We start from the raw sequence: 16,479 nt of genomic DNA, 5'->3' as shown, positions 1-16,479 counted from the left end.
CCATGATGAGGTGGCTTGCAATATGAGCCTGGCCATCAAACTTCAGCCTTCTTTAGGCAGGAAACACGTTAAAAGCTGGGGATTCCTATTGTTTTACAGTAACAGAGGAAGAAAAACTGGAGACCGTTGACAGATCGATCAGAATTTCCCATCAGCTGTCCAACCTACCTGAAATGAAACAAATTTCTAGGAATTTCATGTATTGTTGCGTATTGACTGCCAGGGGGAGGTGTTTATGGAATGTTCAATCTCAGGTGCCAAAATAACTTAGTCAGCCTTGGGTGATATGCATTGAGTCTTGTGGGAGATAATTCTAGTTTGCAATTTTGCAGCATTCAGCTTCCTTGGGTGGTTGCAAATTCTAGTATTATGAGAAACAGGAAAAAAGTCTATTCTTTTTCATACCATGCATGGTTTTATACCTCTATCACATCCCCCGTTTATTTGCCTTTTCACTAAACTAAAATGTCGCGACCTTTCTTTATAGGAAAGTTGCTCCATTCCCTTGATCAGTTTGGTTGCCCTTTTTGAGGCAAGGTAACCAGAACTGTTCACAGTATTTCAAGTGTCGTTGGCTGACCTGGGTTCCTTCAGATGCTCTTAATTACAACGTCTATCACCTGAGCTAGCATGGTCAATGATGATGGGTGTCTGTAGTCCAACATTTGGAGGACTGCGAGTTGGCCATCCCCCCTCTAAAGCTATTCTTTATTCATCTCCAATTAGCAGGCATGGGGTCCATTTCAGGCATTTTCTTCTGATTTTATTCTTCTCCAAGCACAGAAGAGATCTTAGGTTTTCAGGTCCATTTACATCCATTTTCAAAATGAGAAGGAAAACAGAGCAAAGCTATCACTTGTATGGAGATGGAGAAGGGCCTGGAGCTCAGCAGTAGAGCACAAGTAAAGCAAACCCTGGCACTGGAGAGTAAAACAGCTGGAGGTGGCAGACAGGACAAAGGGTGAAGAAAGAACTGAGAGTGGAGGAGGGCTCTTTCCCCACCCTCTGGACCTGCTGGAAAACTCAACAAACCTGCTGCACCTGGAACTGGGTGCCAGCTGAACAGGACATAGTTGTGGGCAGCCTGAGAAAGCAGCATCCACCTGAAAGTCAAGTCAGACTAGGGTGATGTCTACGGTTTCAAAGATCTCTTCCCATTGTGAGACTTTTGTGAGAATTCGTTGAACCCCGATTGAGAACCCAGAAGCAGAACGGGTGTGTCAGAAGGAAATGAACTGATATTTTTATAAATCAGTAAATTTGTATTAATGTAACATTTTTGTAATAGTGTGTTTAAGTTCTGTTGTTGCTTCAGTTTTTTTTTCACACCACTTAAAAAAATATTATTTAATATATTAAGTGGTATAGAAATTAAATAAGCAATCAATGATTGCATGTAGGCAGCCCTAGGGAAAATTCCTTGTCTGAAGCCTTGGAGCAATTTTAGAATGAAAAATTAATGAATGAGTGTTTTAAGGACAAAGCCCAGCTTGACCCCTTGACCCATTTGGGAGATGGAGGAAGGCATAACAGGTAAAGGCCTTGATGGCAACCCTATGCCCCATTACAATTGTACCTTGGAGGTCGAATGGAATCCGTTCTGGAAGTCCATTCAACTTCCAAAACGTTCAGAAGCCAAAGCGCGGCTTCTGATTGGAAGCTCCTGCAGCCAATCGGAAGCCATGCTGGACATTTGGCTTCCGAAAATCATTCGAAAACCGGAACACTCACTTCCAGGTTTTGATTGTTCGGGAGCCAAGGTGTTCCAAGATCCAAGGTACGACTGTATTTGGAAGCAAGACCTACTGAGCTCATGAGACTTCTTGACTCAAGCTGACTCAAATGTTACCGTCACAATGTATTACATGAGGCTAGCAAGCCACTTGTTCTTAGCTTGATCCACTCGATCTGAAATATGAGGGCAATACTAATGTCTCTCACAGCTGATGGTTAAGGCTTTTGTTAGTGGAACAGGGAGAGAAACAGTTCTCAGCAATTCTTCATCTGTCTGTAACCACACTTGTTCTGGGGCATCTTCCAACCCTGTGCTGCAGATCTGTGGAGAGGACTACTGAAAATAGCTTCCCTCCCCATTCCATTGACAGAAGCCACACCATCAGTTGTGCAACACTGTTGGATACAACACAGTGTTGTAAAAATTACATTGCATGTTACGGTCTGTTTAAAGTTCAACCTTTTCAAAATGGGGAGGGGGGAGAAAGGGAAAATGCAGTATTTGCCTTGGAACTATTAGAATGAAAACTGGAGTGGCCATTTTCACAGAGAAAATCAAGCACCACCTCATTTTCAAGAGCACCTTGAGCAAGTACTTCCTCTCAAACTCTAATTCAAGTCCCTCATTCAGGCTGCACCTATCAAAAGAAACCATGGCGACTCTGGTCACAGAAAGCAAGATGCACATAAGTGTGTGATTCACTTGTTTTTTAAGGATCAATTGTCCAAAGTATATCCAGGCTGAAATAGGAGGATTCCAGTTCAATTGCAGTCATTGAAAAACTCTGCTTCGGCACCTACAAATCTGAACCCACACCTGCCCTTGAAAAGGCCACCAGCTGCTTTGAACTGCCTGCAGCACATTTACAGTACATTTGAGTACTCTCCTCCACACTGTCAGCAAGGCTGTTCTGTCAAATGAACACTGGTTGAATGGTATGGCTCAGAGGCCAAGAACTCTGGTGCCTGCTTGCTTTTGTCTGGGGAAGCTGCTGGCCTCCTTCCAACATGGCCTTTGTCAAGGTAGAAACAGTCATATTTTAAATGCCAGTTAAGAAATCTAGGTAGATAGATACGGACCGGCAGTAGAAGAGAATCTTTCTGGCCTATCCCTTTTCAAGTGGGAACAAGGCAAGTATCACCTTGACAAGGGGAGAATTTATTTGCAGGCTTCCTTTTATACCAAGTGTTTTTATTTGGTCCTATACAATACACACAAAACACCTTACAACCACCAATATATCCTAACAGAAGTTGAGTTTTTAAGGAATTTTAAAGATGGGGCAAAACTCCTTAAAGACTTTATGGCTACTTCTCCTATTTGGTAGGAGTTGTCCTGGAAATAAGCAAAAGCCATTAGGCCTCCAGAGAAATGCCATCACTGCTCTCCAGCTAGGTTCATGAGAGATAGGGAAGGTATTTCTAAGGCTGGCATCAACGTGCATGATTTGAAGTCAGTGTTCCAGAAAAAGTTGGTAAAAAAAATGTTCTGGAGCGATATGCAAGTTTAATGAGCAGCAGCTTCTGTGTATTCTTCAGCAAGCAGGATGACTGTAGCACTCATAGCTGCTAGGACAGAACTTACTTTAACGTGATGGCAGATAAGAACTTTTAAGAGTTTGGTAACTTCCAGGAGGAATACTGTACCACACTGTTCTTCTCAGGATATAAGAATACAGACAACATCCATCTTGGAAATGTCAGGCTTTCTGTGTGGAATTACTCGTACAAGGTCTGTGTTTGTTCAATGTACAATTCTGAGGCATGATTATTTCTTCCCATGATCTGAGTTTTCTACTGACAGAAAGAACATATCACCTGCAAAAGTGAGGCAACAGTCAGAAGCCAACAGTCTGCACTGAAGCACAAGAACCAGAGTACCTGACGAGATATCTGGCAGTCCCAAAATTTGTAGTACCCTGGAGGAAGAGTGAAGAAATGTACTCAGGACAAAGTAATAGATAGGTACTGGGATGATGGGTGGGAAATATCTCTCTCGCTACCAAAGAGATAGGGAGAGATCCAGCACCACACAGGCAGACATGACTTCCCCTTCCCCCAGCAGTCCTCCTGGACCCAATTTTGGGAGTGCATGGGGAGTAGGGGAAGGGGATGTTCCACATGGATAGGATAAGGTCCACTGCACTCTATTGTCCCACTTTAAACTGCAGTTGGAAAAGCTTGAGAAATCCTGGGATAGGACCAGGGGAGAGGGAGAGGCAGAGAAGAGTAAATAACCAAAACTAAACCAGATTTTAGAAGTTGCTTCCAGCAATAATTAACAAAAAACCCTTCTTTTCTAAAAAGTTTTTTTTTGCACATTTTCCAGCAATTTATAAAACATTAACTGAATATTAACAAAGTCTGAACCAAAGGAATGTGCTTTGGAAAACATTAAAATAACTGTTCCTATTAATGCAGTGTGCCCATGTTACTATGCCGCTGTTAATCTTTTTCACCTGATTTTTTAAAAAAATCCTAGAACACTCTTCATACGCCCCAAGGGTCCATGGGACAATGCACTTAGAAGAGAAGCGCTCCCATGCTGCCAACTTCGCTCTGCTCCTTTACAAAGATTTCAAAGTATTGGTAAATGATAGTAACAGCCAACAAGATTCCTGTGCCTGATCCAATTGCCCCAAGGAAGTCTGCCAACACAGAGAGAGCACCAATGCAGAGGCCACCAAATGCAGCTGCTGTAGGAATGTATCTGACAAGAGACACAATGAGAAGGAAAGTAATTAGATATGAAGAGACATTACTAGCATCATCTTCAGGCACAACTAACACAGTCAGTGGAAAAAATGTTTTGTAGGTTTAGATAGTTAAGACACAGGGGAAGAATCCAGAGAAAGATAGCTATGCATCAAATTGCAACAAATATTAAGAAAAGTCAGCAAACAATGAGGCTAGAAACAAACATGAAACTGGGTATTCTCAGGAATTAACAGATGCTCTTATAAAGCTAGGATCTTGATGGCATGCAAAAAACAACAACTCTACAACACTGCAAGAGCATTAGAAGCATAATGGCCTCAGCCAAGTATACCTGAAGGAGCATCTCCACCCCCATCATTCAGCCCGGACACTGAGGTCCAGTGCCGAGGGCCTTCTGGTGGTTCCCTCATTGTGAGAAGTGAGATTACAGGGAACCAGACAGAGGGCCTTCTCAGTAGTGGCACCCACCCTGTGGAACACCCTCCCATCAGATATCAAGGAAATAAACAACTATCTGACTTTTGGAAGACATCTGAAAGCAGCCCTGTCCAGGGAAGTTTTTAATGTCTGATGTTTTATTGCTTTTTTATTATTATCATTAATTCTGTTGGGAGCCGCCCAGAGTGGCTGAGGAAACCCAGCCAGATGGGCGGGATATAAATAATAATAATTATTGACTAAATATAGCATTATAATAATAATGAATCTGTGCATGTTTGTAACTCACCTGTTGAGTTCATGAACCATAGAGGTTTCTCTATGACCCCTCATAACCATCTGCTGCTCTTTCAGTTGTTTAGCAACCTGCATTAGCCAAAGTAACAAAGAAAAGAAGCTTAGGTCTTTTTATAGTCAGTTAGTAAGATGAACTGCCTATAAATGAGAACCTAGAGGTGTCAATGCTCCTCATTTAAGAACTATTAAAAATGGCAAGGCTGGACTTCTGAAGTAGCAGTATTATAAATATTTCTGAAAAGCAAACTAAAAAGATATAAAAGTTGATGAGAGGCATGTCTCAATATCTGCCCATGGAAAGCAGACCATCTTTTCAGGTAACCTCAAGAAAATGGTTTGCAATAAGAAATGAACTATGAACGTTCACAAGCTGAAACATGAATCGTCTCCATCTTAAGGACTTAATATATTGTAGCATGAGCTTTTGTGGGTCTAAACCCATTTTGTCCAAGGCAAGCTCATGACTGTCCCCTCTCTTGTTAAACAGACAACCTTGAAAGATACCAGACTTGGCTTAGGAAGATGAAGAGCTTAGGCAGGGAGTGACATTTTGAGCAAGTGGGAGGTATCATGGAGTCATGTTTTAAAATTAAAAATGCTTGCTGGTATCCTATTCTGCTTCGTCAAACCTGATCCTTCCATAAATACAAATATATTCTATAGTGACAATAGACACAGAACTAACTGCACCTTCTGCTAAATGACAAAGCAAGGGAAGCATTATGGTTTTTCAAGAGGGAGGAGAGAAGCATCCAGAGCTGCAGGGTCCATGTTATTTACTTACATCTTTGGCAGAAGAGCCAGACACTTCAATCCAAGTTTTAGAAAAGAAAGCACAGGAACCCAACATGAACACAATGTAAACAACTGCATGGACAGGATCTTCCAGAACAGAAGTAAATGACTCCGGAGGCGACAGGTAATAACAGAGACCACCGACGGGGTATGAACGGGCGGGACCACCAGACGAAGTATCCTGCAATCAAAGTGGACAGTTTGGATTGTGCCTTAAGTGAACAGGTATTATGCAGCCACCAAAGGTCACTTTTATGCCCACAGAATTCAAATATAACAACCGTAAACCTCCACAGGTTTCTCCATGTATGTGTTGAGAAACTCTATTACAGCTACTGCAAGACAAGTGCTAAATATAGTACCTGGCAAGGACACAAAAATCCAGCAAGGCATGGTATGAAAGCCACTTTGCTCCTAAAACAAACCTTACACGTTCGTCACTCACAACACAATCCTATGCTTGCCTACTGAAAATTGTTCCTTAGGGGTTCAGTGCGATTTATAGTTTTATCGTCATATATAGTTTTAATTCTATACATGTTTAATTGTTTTAAATTATGCTTTTGTCCTATGTTTTAGCGATTCTTGTTTTTACCTGTAAGCTGCCTCGAGATGGGGTATAAAGAAAGATATAAAAATAGAATAATTTACTTTCAGGTGTGTATAAAATTGCAGTCTCATTCATCCTGCGTGCAAAAAACTAGGGCTGTGCATGGACGCCCAATCTGATTTGTGGGATCAATGTGTTAACCTGATTTGACCCAGCCCAATCCAGCCCACCCCAGTTCTAGAAAATACTCATCTGTGGAAATCCCATTGACTTGCATTAGGAAATCAAGCCAGCCAAAATTATATTGTGCTTTCACATAGCAGCATGAAACTTGGCAACAAGTTAGCCTCTACAAAGGTGATTTATCCTGCCGAACAGGTATCTCCTAGCATGACCTCACTGCTGTTAGCCCTTGACTGGGAGCATTAGGTGAGAATACAATGAAGCTCAGTTCTGCTCCTACACCTATCCCCTGAGCCTATCTCAGCATCTTCTTTATATGGTGTTTTAGTTTATTTTGTTTTAATTTTGGAAACATGGCGACACTGAGTTTGGCTTTTGAGAGCAATTTCTTCTTCTGGATTGCCCTTTTTTTAATGAGTCAGCTTGGGAAAGGGGGAATTGTTCCAGGACTAGCCCAACCTGCCCCCAGTCATTGCAAAAACCCCTGAATGACACCAATTCAGCTCATGATTTATACTTGAGTCAGTGTACAAGCCCGAATAAAAAGCAGGTTTTATGTTTAAAGCTGCAAGATCCAGGACAGATCTTATCAAGCGGATACTTACAGACCAAGTGCCCAGCAGGCTGACAAGTAAGTTGCCACTGAAACGAGCGGAGAGCATCTGGGAGATCACATATAAATTGGACACCAGCGCAGATTGAAGGATGATGGGAATATTGGAGGTATAGAAGAGTTTGATTGGGTAAGTGTTATACTGGCCACGGTAGCGGGCAGATTTTATAGGGAGATCCACTCTGAAACCCTGCAGATTGCAAAAGTTAGTGTTAAATACAAAAACAAACAATTCTTAGTAACAGTGCACTTGAAGAGAACCTAAAAACCTTCAGTAATCTCGGAGTTCTTCTGGATTACCAGTTTCAACATTCCACCCTGACTTGCTTGCATAAAATTTGCACAGTGGTTAAAGATTGCTGCTTACTGAGCAATCGTTCTGATTTGTTTGCATGGAAGTTATGTGATACCATCCAGCATCATTCACACTTCCCAGTGCATTAGGGTTGTTTTTAAAAGAGAATTTGTTATGAAGGAGCATCAAATCTCCTTTAATAGTGCAACCCATTTTTTCAGTATATGATTGATTTATACCTGGGGGGGGGGAGATAACTTGAGAGCAGAATGCTTTTTAGAAGCAAAGAGAAATACTTTGTGTATGAGGGTCTATTAAGGCCATTATGAATACACTTGCTGTGGTCATAGCATGCTTGGGTGTTATTTATAGAGTGCTATTAGCCTTAGTAAGTAGGGCTTTCCAAATTTAGGTACGCAACAGGCTGCTCCCCTAAGGAACTAGCAATCTAAAACAGTACAGAAAAAAGGGAGAATGGGTAGATCCCATTACAATATTTATAGCTTGGATAAAGTTGGAAATGATTAAGAGGATGTCAAAGGCCATGAAGAAAGGGTCTTCTGAGGATTAGTTCGGATGAACTTATGAGAAACAAGGGCCAAAAGATAACGTGGATGAAAGCCACTAAAATTAGGCCATTGAAACTGGTAGAAACAGAGTTTAAACTCAGGGACATTTTGAGACCCAGTCACAAATGTTGTAACAAGCATTCTGTTAGTAAGCAGCTATTGTTGTCATCTTGTTTAGATTTAAGTAACATTCAATAATTCTACTTGCCTGGAAGTAGATGACAACAGCAAAGACGAATATGGTGGCAATCAGGTTCATAAGGTTGGGGAGGTTCTGACGGTAAAAGGCTTCCCTGAGAGCTCTGACTTTATCTGTGCGAGTAGCCAGCAGATGGAACAGGGCAATGATGGCTCCTTCAAATTCCATGCCTTAAAAGTGAGAAAAGTGATGAAGAGATGGTTAGTTGCATATAATTTGACATTTATTAGTGTGGCTTTTGAACCAATTGTACAAAATTTATAATAATTTGTTTTAAAAGGTTATAAACTGCTTTTCACCAGTGCAGTCCCAGAGTAGTTTACAATGAAATTAAGCCAATAAACACACAAAATTCAGTTAAAAACCAGAATGTACCACAGTAAAGCAATCATAACCTCCAGAGCAGGTTGAAAGGTCTGAGGGGCGAAAGACTGGTCTTCCATAGCCCAGTCAAGTTGCATCAATGATATAATGGGGAGAATGCCAGAGTTTGGGCACAATCACTGAGAAAGCCCCCTCCAAACTGATCTAACGACCCAGGCAGCGATAGCATAGGAGGGACTAAACGTTCTTACTTGCAGCTACTAGCAATCATTGCTTACAGAGGTACATTATCCCCTCTAACCATGCATTAACATCACACACAAAAATGAAACTCACTGAAGCAGTAATCTTAAAACTGGAGTTTAAAAAGGAAAGAATGAACTCTCCTTTATATTCAATTTATTGCATAGCAAAAAAAAAAAGCCTAAGTAAAGGTCCCCGAGTTTAATGCAGGAAGGGTACCAAAAAAATGCAAGTGAAAAATAGTAAGATAGCTTCCCCAGTCAGTCTACTCTTCCGAGAAGTGAGACCTCCAATAAAATGAACATCCTCACCTCCAAAAAGAAGCAATCCTGCTCAGGGTTCCAGCCAGCCAGCAAAGATACTGTTAATTGTTAATGGTTCAGGTAAACCAGTTCACTCCCCACTCTCAAGTCTTCCATCTCTTTTCCAATTGACACTCAATATTTCGTGGCTTCGGAGGAATACTGACGCCCTTATTGTACTGGTATGCATTTGTATGTGTTTTTTTAAAACATTTCCCCAAAGAATACCCAACTTTTGATCCAATCCACAGGGGCACCGAGTCACTTAACTGAGGAACTGATACGCTTCCAGTGAAACAAAGAACACGCATGTATGAGGTTACCTCGGCCGGTGTTTACTGTGGTTGGGCTGAATGCCTTCCAGACAATAGTCTCACAGATGTTAGTGGCAATGAAGAGGGAAATGCCAGAACCAAGACCATACCCCTTTTGCAGAAGTTCATCCAAGAGAAGAACGATCAATCCAGCCACAAAGAGCTGCAAAACCAAACATGAATTATTTTCCAGAGTCACCACAACCATACCTGATCACTTTAATAGAGGGGCTGCTAAATAAAGTGTCAGCGCTTTCTGCAAATGTCTGCTTATGCAGCACACATTACAATTATCTGTTTTAATCTTTGATTTATACTTTTTGACATGGTTATTACTGAAAGCATAAGTACACAAGTCAGAGATACATGAACTGAAGTTCCTTTGGACGTGAGGTAAATAAAGCATCATGTAAACTCAACTTTCTAAGCTGTTCCTAAGCTGTTCATAACTTAGCAGCAGCTAAGGATATTTGGGGGGGGGCAGTGAAAGTTGATTGTACAATACAACTTTTACACCTTTTAAGTAAGTTTTTAGCTTTTGGATTGGTTGTTAGGTTTCATGCGCAGCAGTTGATCAACTGAGCTGCATGTATTGTTTGTTAGCTCTCCCACAGCATCTATGTTGTTTATCATGTATATGAAATTATGGTCAATCTCCCTTATAGAAGGGGAAGAAGTCAAGTGCAGCTCCAAACACTAACCAATAAGTCAATGGCCGGGAAGCTGTGTCCGTCAATGTTTTTTGGGACTACAACTTCCACTATATTGGACGACTGGCTGGCTGGGGTAGATGGGAGTTCAACAGCATCTCAAGGGGTTTCTCTTCCCGGCAATAAAGCAACAGCTGTGCAGATACTGAATCCCCATTTTCCTATTATTATTCCTAGACCACATACACCACCATCACTTGAGCTACACTGGCTCTGCTCACACAATATGACTTTGATGGCCCAGGTGCACAAAAGCAGCACACAGGTCTAAACGATTTATAGTGAACCCAATGCTTAAAAGCCCTTTGGCCATAAAGAGAATAGATGTACTAATGTAAATACTGTTAACAACCCATAGTCTTCAAACCAGCATACAGAAGATGAATTGAACTGTTACTCTGAAGATCAATATGGCATGAAAATTTTTACATTGTGTTAAGCCAAATGTTAGTACAGTTCAGATATCCTATTTTGGCAAGACTGGTCAACATACGTAGCAAGGAATCACTCTGAAGTAGGATGCCGTTAAGTCATCCTCCATTTGTTCCTAGATTCTAGCAACCAGCTCTGGGAGATTTCCATTCCTAGCCGTCATGGCTAACAGCTGGTCTTCTATAATAGTAATAATAATTACTCTGGGCGGCTCCCAACAGAATATTAATAATAAAAAACTGATAAAACATCAAATATTAAAAACTTCCCTATAAATTTATCCATAATATTTACGAGGAACCTAGGAGCTAACTACGCACTCAATATATCTAGAGATGCAAGGCTTCTATGAAGAATACCATGCCTAATAAAAGGGATGTGGGTGGCGCTGTGGTCTAAACCACTGAGCCTCTTGCGCTTGCTGATTGGAAGGTCGGTGGTTCAAATCTGCACAATGGGGTGAGCTCCTGTTGCTCTGTCCCTTTTTCTACCAACCTAGCAGTTTAAAAGCACACCAGTGCAAGTAGATAAATAGGTACTACAGTGGCAGGAAGATAAACGGTGTTTCTGTGTGCTCTGACTTCCGTCACGGTGTTTCGTTGTGCCAGAAGCGGTTTAGTCATGCTGGCCACATGATCTGGAAAGCTGTCTGTGGACAAACACCTGCTCCCTCGGCCTGAAGCGAGATGAGCGCCGCACCCCAGTCACCTTTGACTGAATTTAACCGTTATGGGGTCCTTTACATTTTTTTTTTTAGCCATGCCTAATAATGAAGCCTCAGGATGATTGGTAAATGCATTCTAGATTCAATTAATATACTGCAAGGACAACTAGGGGATAAAGCAGTGTGCTTAACTATAAAATGATGGTGTCTGTAGAAGCTCAACTGAACCACAGATCTTCTAAATCCACTCAATGAGTAGTCCAATACAAAAAAATAATAATAATACCTGAATGGTAATCAGCAGACAGATTCCAGCTCCCATCTCTGATGGGTCTCCATACATCCCCGTCATTACATAAACGATAGATTGGCCAATGGTGATAATCATGCCGAACACTGAGGAATGAATCCACAAGAAAAGACTGAATTAACCTAGCCTCCAATTACCCGAGAGGATACAATTCATCAGTATCTGCATAAGGCATTAAGCCAATCCAGATGGCAAGCTCTGTTATGTCTCCTGATACTTACATTTCTGTGCCCCATTGAACAGAGCTCTGTCTTTTGGCGTATCCCCAACTTCAATTATTTTGGCACCAGCCAGCAACTGCATGATGAGACCAGAGGTGACAATGGGAGAAATGCCCAGCTCCATCAGTGTGCCTGTTGGATGTGGAAATCAGAATGACAGATAAACGGTAAGGAAAAAAACATAGTTTTCCTGCCAACCCTCCCAGCTAGTCACTGCACATGTGGAGAGGGCCAAAGATGTGCACTGTGGAGGGGAAAGCATTTGGATCATAACTGAAGCTCCACTCCTTTCCAAATGATTCATCATTCTTCTGCATCTTTGTATCACGGTCAGCAACCCAGACCTCAATCAGCAACACAATGACAATACAATAATTCTGGAACATAGGTTAGGAAGGACTACTGAGAAAACATGTATGAATTATGCCGAAGCCACTTGAAATGTTCTGAGCACTATCACATTTACATATTCCCATTTTTATACTATAGCATCATCACAGCCATGGAGATAAGCCAAAATTCCATTTCCCAATTTCAATATCTGGGCCACGGATCAGTGAGTTATGCACACTGATGTTTCAGAGTTTCAATGGGCAAGTTAGGTAGTTGCCAAATTCTCTAACAATGAAGTCGGTGGCACATCAAAATGCTTAAGTTAGTGGTAGGATCCACTCGGTTTTGCTACTTAGTATTAAAGTGTAAAATCTCACAGCAGATGGCAGAGTCATTTGCTAAGTGAGACATTCTTACCTCTGTTTGAAGCCAAAATTACTCTCATCCAATAGAATGGATCTGCTGAGTCTGATGACATAATTCCAAACAGGGGAATCTGAATTTCCAAGAGAAGACAATTACATCAACACAGGCTTAGCTCCCTGGATTTGGTTTAAACTTTAAATTTAAAGGAAAGTTTGAAATAATGTAATATGCATACCTGGCAACAAACCAAAAATATGAAGAGGGTAATAGCTGTCCATAGTACTTTTTCTTTAAACTGGATCTAAAGAAAGGAATAAATAAAAGAATAAATAAAAGAAGTCACTACCACCATGTGTTTGAGGCTAGAAGAAATTGTTAAAATACAAGCCTTAGGTTCACTGAAAGCAAGGTAGAGAAACAGTACCATGGCAAAAGAAAACATAACCAGGACCTCAGATGAATATCAATTTATTTTCCAGTTGCTTGGTAACATTTCAGCATAGAATTGCTAATGTTGTACTCTTGTACATATGTTGCACAGTGCCTTAGCCGGGAATCCAACACATGTGCTTAAGTTACAGACATGCCTGCACAAATGTACAAGGTAACTTATGGCAACATTTACCAATCTAACTGTATTCAACATATACAGCTTTCTTAACACTGGACAGCAGGCCAAGGGGCCAACTGAAGGTTCAACCCCCGGCTCTCCATAAATAACATCAAAGCAAGGGGGAAGATCAGCTTGGCCCCATCCATCAGTCAGGGGAAGAGCAGCAGCAGAGGTTGCCCACCCTCCCTTCCCTAAGAGCTCAGCTCCAGATGCCTTGGAATCGGAGAGCTTCTGTCACTGGTCAGTGGAACAAGGGCTGGTGAGTTAGTCACAGCACCTCAACCCAAGCAAGACCATAGAATCATAGAATTGGAAGAGACCACAAGGGCCATCCAGTCCAACCCCCTGCCAAGCAGGAAACACCATCAAAGCATTCCTGACATATGGACGTCAAGCCTCCGCTTAAAGACCTCCAAAGGAGGAGACTCCACCACACTTCTTGGCAGCAAATTCCACTGCCGAACAGCTCTTACTGTCAGGAAGTTCTTCCTAATGTTTAGACCGACAGTAAGGGGAGATCAGACTGGCTATAAATGCCAGCTTACAACTCACTAACTTGTTTTTACACTGTCAAACTGATCTCCTTTCTGTACCTTTCCCCTTCATTCAAGTGCATTTTCTGTTATAAAGCCTGAAAGCAGTAGCTTTCCGTCATTTTAACTATGCAAGCTTCTTTTGAGAGACAATATTTATCTGAAAAGTAGAATAAAATATAATATAAGCAAACTCATCTCCTAGCAGTAACTCCTGCAAATATTGATTTAAGCATACTTACCTTTCTTTCTGGCTTTTGGATCTCAGGTAAGATAACACAGAAGGGCTTGATTACTTCAAGAAATTTAACTGTAAAAAAAGGTATGAAAAGAGAACAGATATATGGATTTCACAAGGTCCTTATCAGCCAATTTAAGAGCCAGGGAGTTAGGCTTGAACCTAGAAGCCCCAAATTTAAACCTTGCCTAGCCACTAACCTATATGATAACCCTGAGTAAGTCACAGTGAACCTTCATTCCCTGTCTGAGCAAAGGCTCAGGACTGGCACAAGCATATTTCCCACTGGCACTCCAATGGAGATCCTATGCATTGAGGTGGCTGTACTTTCAGAATCTTATTTCCAAACTGAAAGGCTACTTTCACTAGAATCACGGTTGGTGTTAGCATTACTTTGAAACTTCACATGTATTAAAACTAGTGTTTATCATGCAAGCAACCCAACATTGCCATTTTTAAAAATGCATTTTTACTAGGCATGTTATCAAATTTTGGTTTTGTCTTTTCCTAGAAGCAGAACTAAGAAGAGCAGTATAAATGAAGCTGCCAGATAATAAGGTTATTCAATAGTACCGTAGCACAGATGAAAATCTAAGAAATTAAAATTGCCTTGTACTTATTTTGAAGGAATGCAAATAGATAGCAGGAGCAGCCCACTGTGGCTTCCACTGTGGGTCATTGTGCCCTCTTTACACTTTAACGGCACATAGCAAGACAAACATGTTTGCATTGGGAAGCAGGAGGCAAAAAGAGAAGGAAAGAGTTATCTTCACACAAGGGTCACAATTAGATACGTGTGTAAAAGAAGAATGATTTCTGCATATTGTAAACAATATCTGAAAGAGTTTCCCTCCCAATGAAGAGCATTACATTGTACTTGAAACGTTATGGTTATGCAACCCGAGCTGCTTTTTTAACACATTATTATCTAAACCACTCAGAAAATTTGTGTTTACAGGGTGGCAATGCAATGAAAAGGACAAAATTCTTCCATAATCCACACTGGATTGTATCAATTTATTAGTGATTCTAGTTTCCCATATAAAATACTTACTAGTTTCTCATATCTATCTATATATGTATAGAAGATTCCCCCTTGGGTGTTAAACAGCCACCCATTTAAGCCGCACCTCGGGCGCACTCTGCGACCTTAGGGTGGTGGTGGGGCAACGCCGAATTTGCCATTCCAGGCCGGCGCTGCAACGATCACGAAGAAGCGAACGTGGATCGTTTTGCGAGCCTTTAAGGGGCGGCCACGTAAGCCTCCGCGTCTAAAGAGGGTGAGGTCCCCCCACCTCCGCCCCAGCGCAGTCCTGGCAGGGCAGAGGCACGTAACGGGCAACTGATCCCCCGTAACGAAGCCGAGGGCCGCTGACAGTTCCCGCACCTGCCCTTGAATCCTCAGCCGGGGGGATCCTGCGGCCTCCCGTTCCTTCCCCGTTTCGAGGGGAGTCGTCCTCCCCCAGCCTCCCTCCCCAGCCGCCATTTCGTCTCCCTGCCACTGACGGAAGCGCTTCGACCTTCCTGCAGCCGCCTCGCCCCTCGCGCCCCCAGTCCACGCGGACGCCCTCCGCTTCTCGCCCGCCACAGCGGCGGCGGCGGCTGCAGGACCGGCTCTCCGCCTTCCCTCCCTCAAGCAGCGACGCCGATACTCACTCCCCATCTTGGGCGCTCTCGACGCGGAAAAGGGAAGGACCAAGCAGAAGCGCAGACTCCAGGCTCCTTTCTCGGAGAGACACGTCAGTTACTTGAGCCTTCCCGGCCTCCTTCCGCTTCCTGCCACGCACCGCCCCCCCCCCGCACCTCGCCCGCGCGCTAACAGGCAAGCATATCTACGCAGGCGCAGTAGAGGCTTCCCCACTCATAGGACTACAGTTCCCAGCGTCCTCTGAGGCCTTGCCTTAACATACGCGGTTTACGTCACGGCGGCACGTCACTGAGCGAGTACTCTGTAACCGAGCGTAGCGCGGTATTGTTGGGAGGGAGGGAAGAAAATCGTTTCCTTTCTGGTTCTTAGTGCGGGTGTGGTTAAGGCTGGTCAGTTGGAGGTGGCCTAACGGGGCTGGGAAGCGTCGCGTCCCGTAGCGTCAGCGGTAACCCTTGGCATGCTGGGAATTGTGGTTCTGCCGTAGTCGCCATGAAAACAAATCAAAGCGAGTCAAGGGCAGTTTCCCAGGCGAGGGTCGGCTTCCAGGCAAGAGAGGCCGGGGGTGGTAGGGTGACGCACGCGCTTTTCCTTTAAGGATTGGAGCCAAAGTAATGCTCAGTGGTAGTTGCAAGTCAACCTATCAAAAAATGGGGACACTGAAGAGCTGCAGGGGTTTTTTAAGTAGCGGAAGCAAGTGAGACCTTTCACAAAAATGTTGCAATGTATATTCTCGCTTGCTAGGGATACAGTAATTCTTTTCAGCAGCCTTGCTTCTCCTCCCAACTGGCCATTCTGTTCCGTTCTGGTTTTTCAACGGAGGGCAGAGCTACGCCAGGT

The 16,479-nt window shown here is 42.7% G+C and overlaps 1 protein-coding gene across 1 annotated transcript; it reads right to left on the bottom strand.

Annotated features, from left to right (window-relative positions):
- Positions 1-2,909: 2,909 nt before the first annotated feature.
- On the bottom strand, positions 2,910-15,777 carry SEC61A1 (SEC61 translocon subunit alpha 1). The gene is made up of 12 exons (XM_035106451.2): positions 15,651-15,777; positions 13,999-14,066; positions 12,846-12,911; positions 12,662-12,740; positions 11,912-12,043; positions 11,667-11,776; positions 9,584-9,737; positions 8,401-8,561; positions 7,321-7,518; positions 5,972-6,163; positions 5,180-5,256; positions 2,910-4,444 (listed from the first exon to the last, which is right to left on the bottom strand). The coding sequence occupies exons 1-12, from the start codon at positions 15,655-15,657 to the stop codon at positions 4,258-4,260; spliced, it is 1,431 nt and encodes a 476-aa protein (XP_034962342.1). The 5' UTR covers positions 15,658-15,777; the 3' UTR covers positions 2,910-4,257.
- Between the last annotated feature and the right edge of the window lie 702 nt (positions 15,778-16,479).

This window comes from Zootoca vivipara, chromosome 2 (genome assembly GCF_963506605.1).
Source record: "Zootoca vivipara chromosome 2, rZooViv1.1, whole genome shotgun sequence".
Taxonomy (NCBI): Eukaryota; Metazoa; Chordata; class Lepidosauria; order Squamata; family Lacertidae; genus Zootoca; species Zootoca vivipara.
The sequence above is the reverse complement of the archived record's forward strand: the minus strand, read 5'-3'. Positions and strand labels throughout refer to the sequence as shown.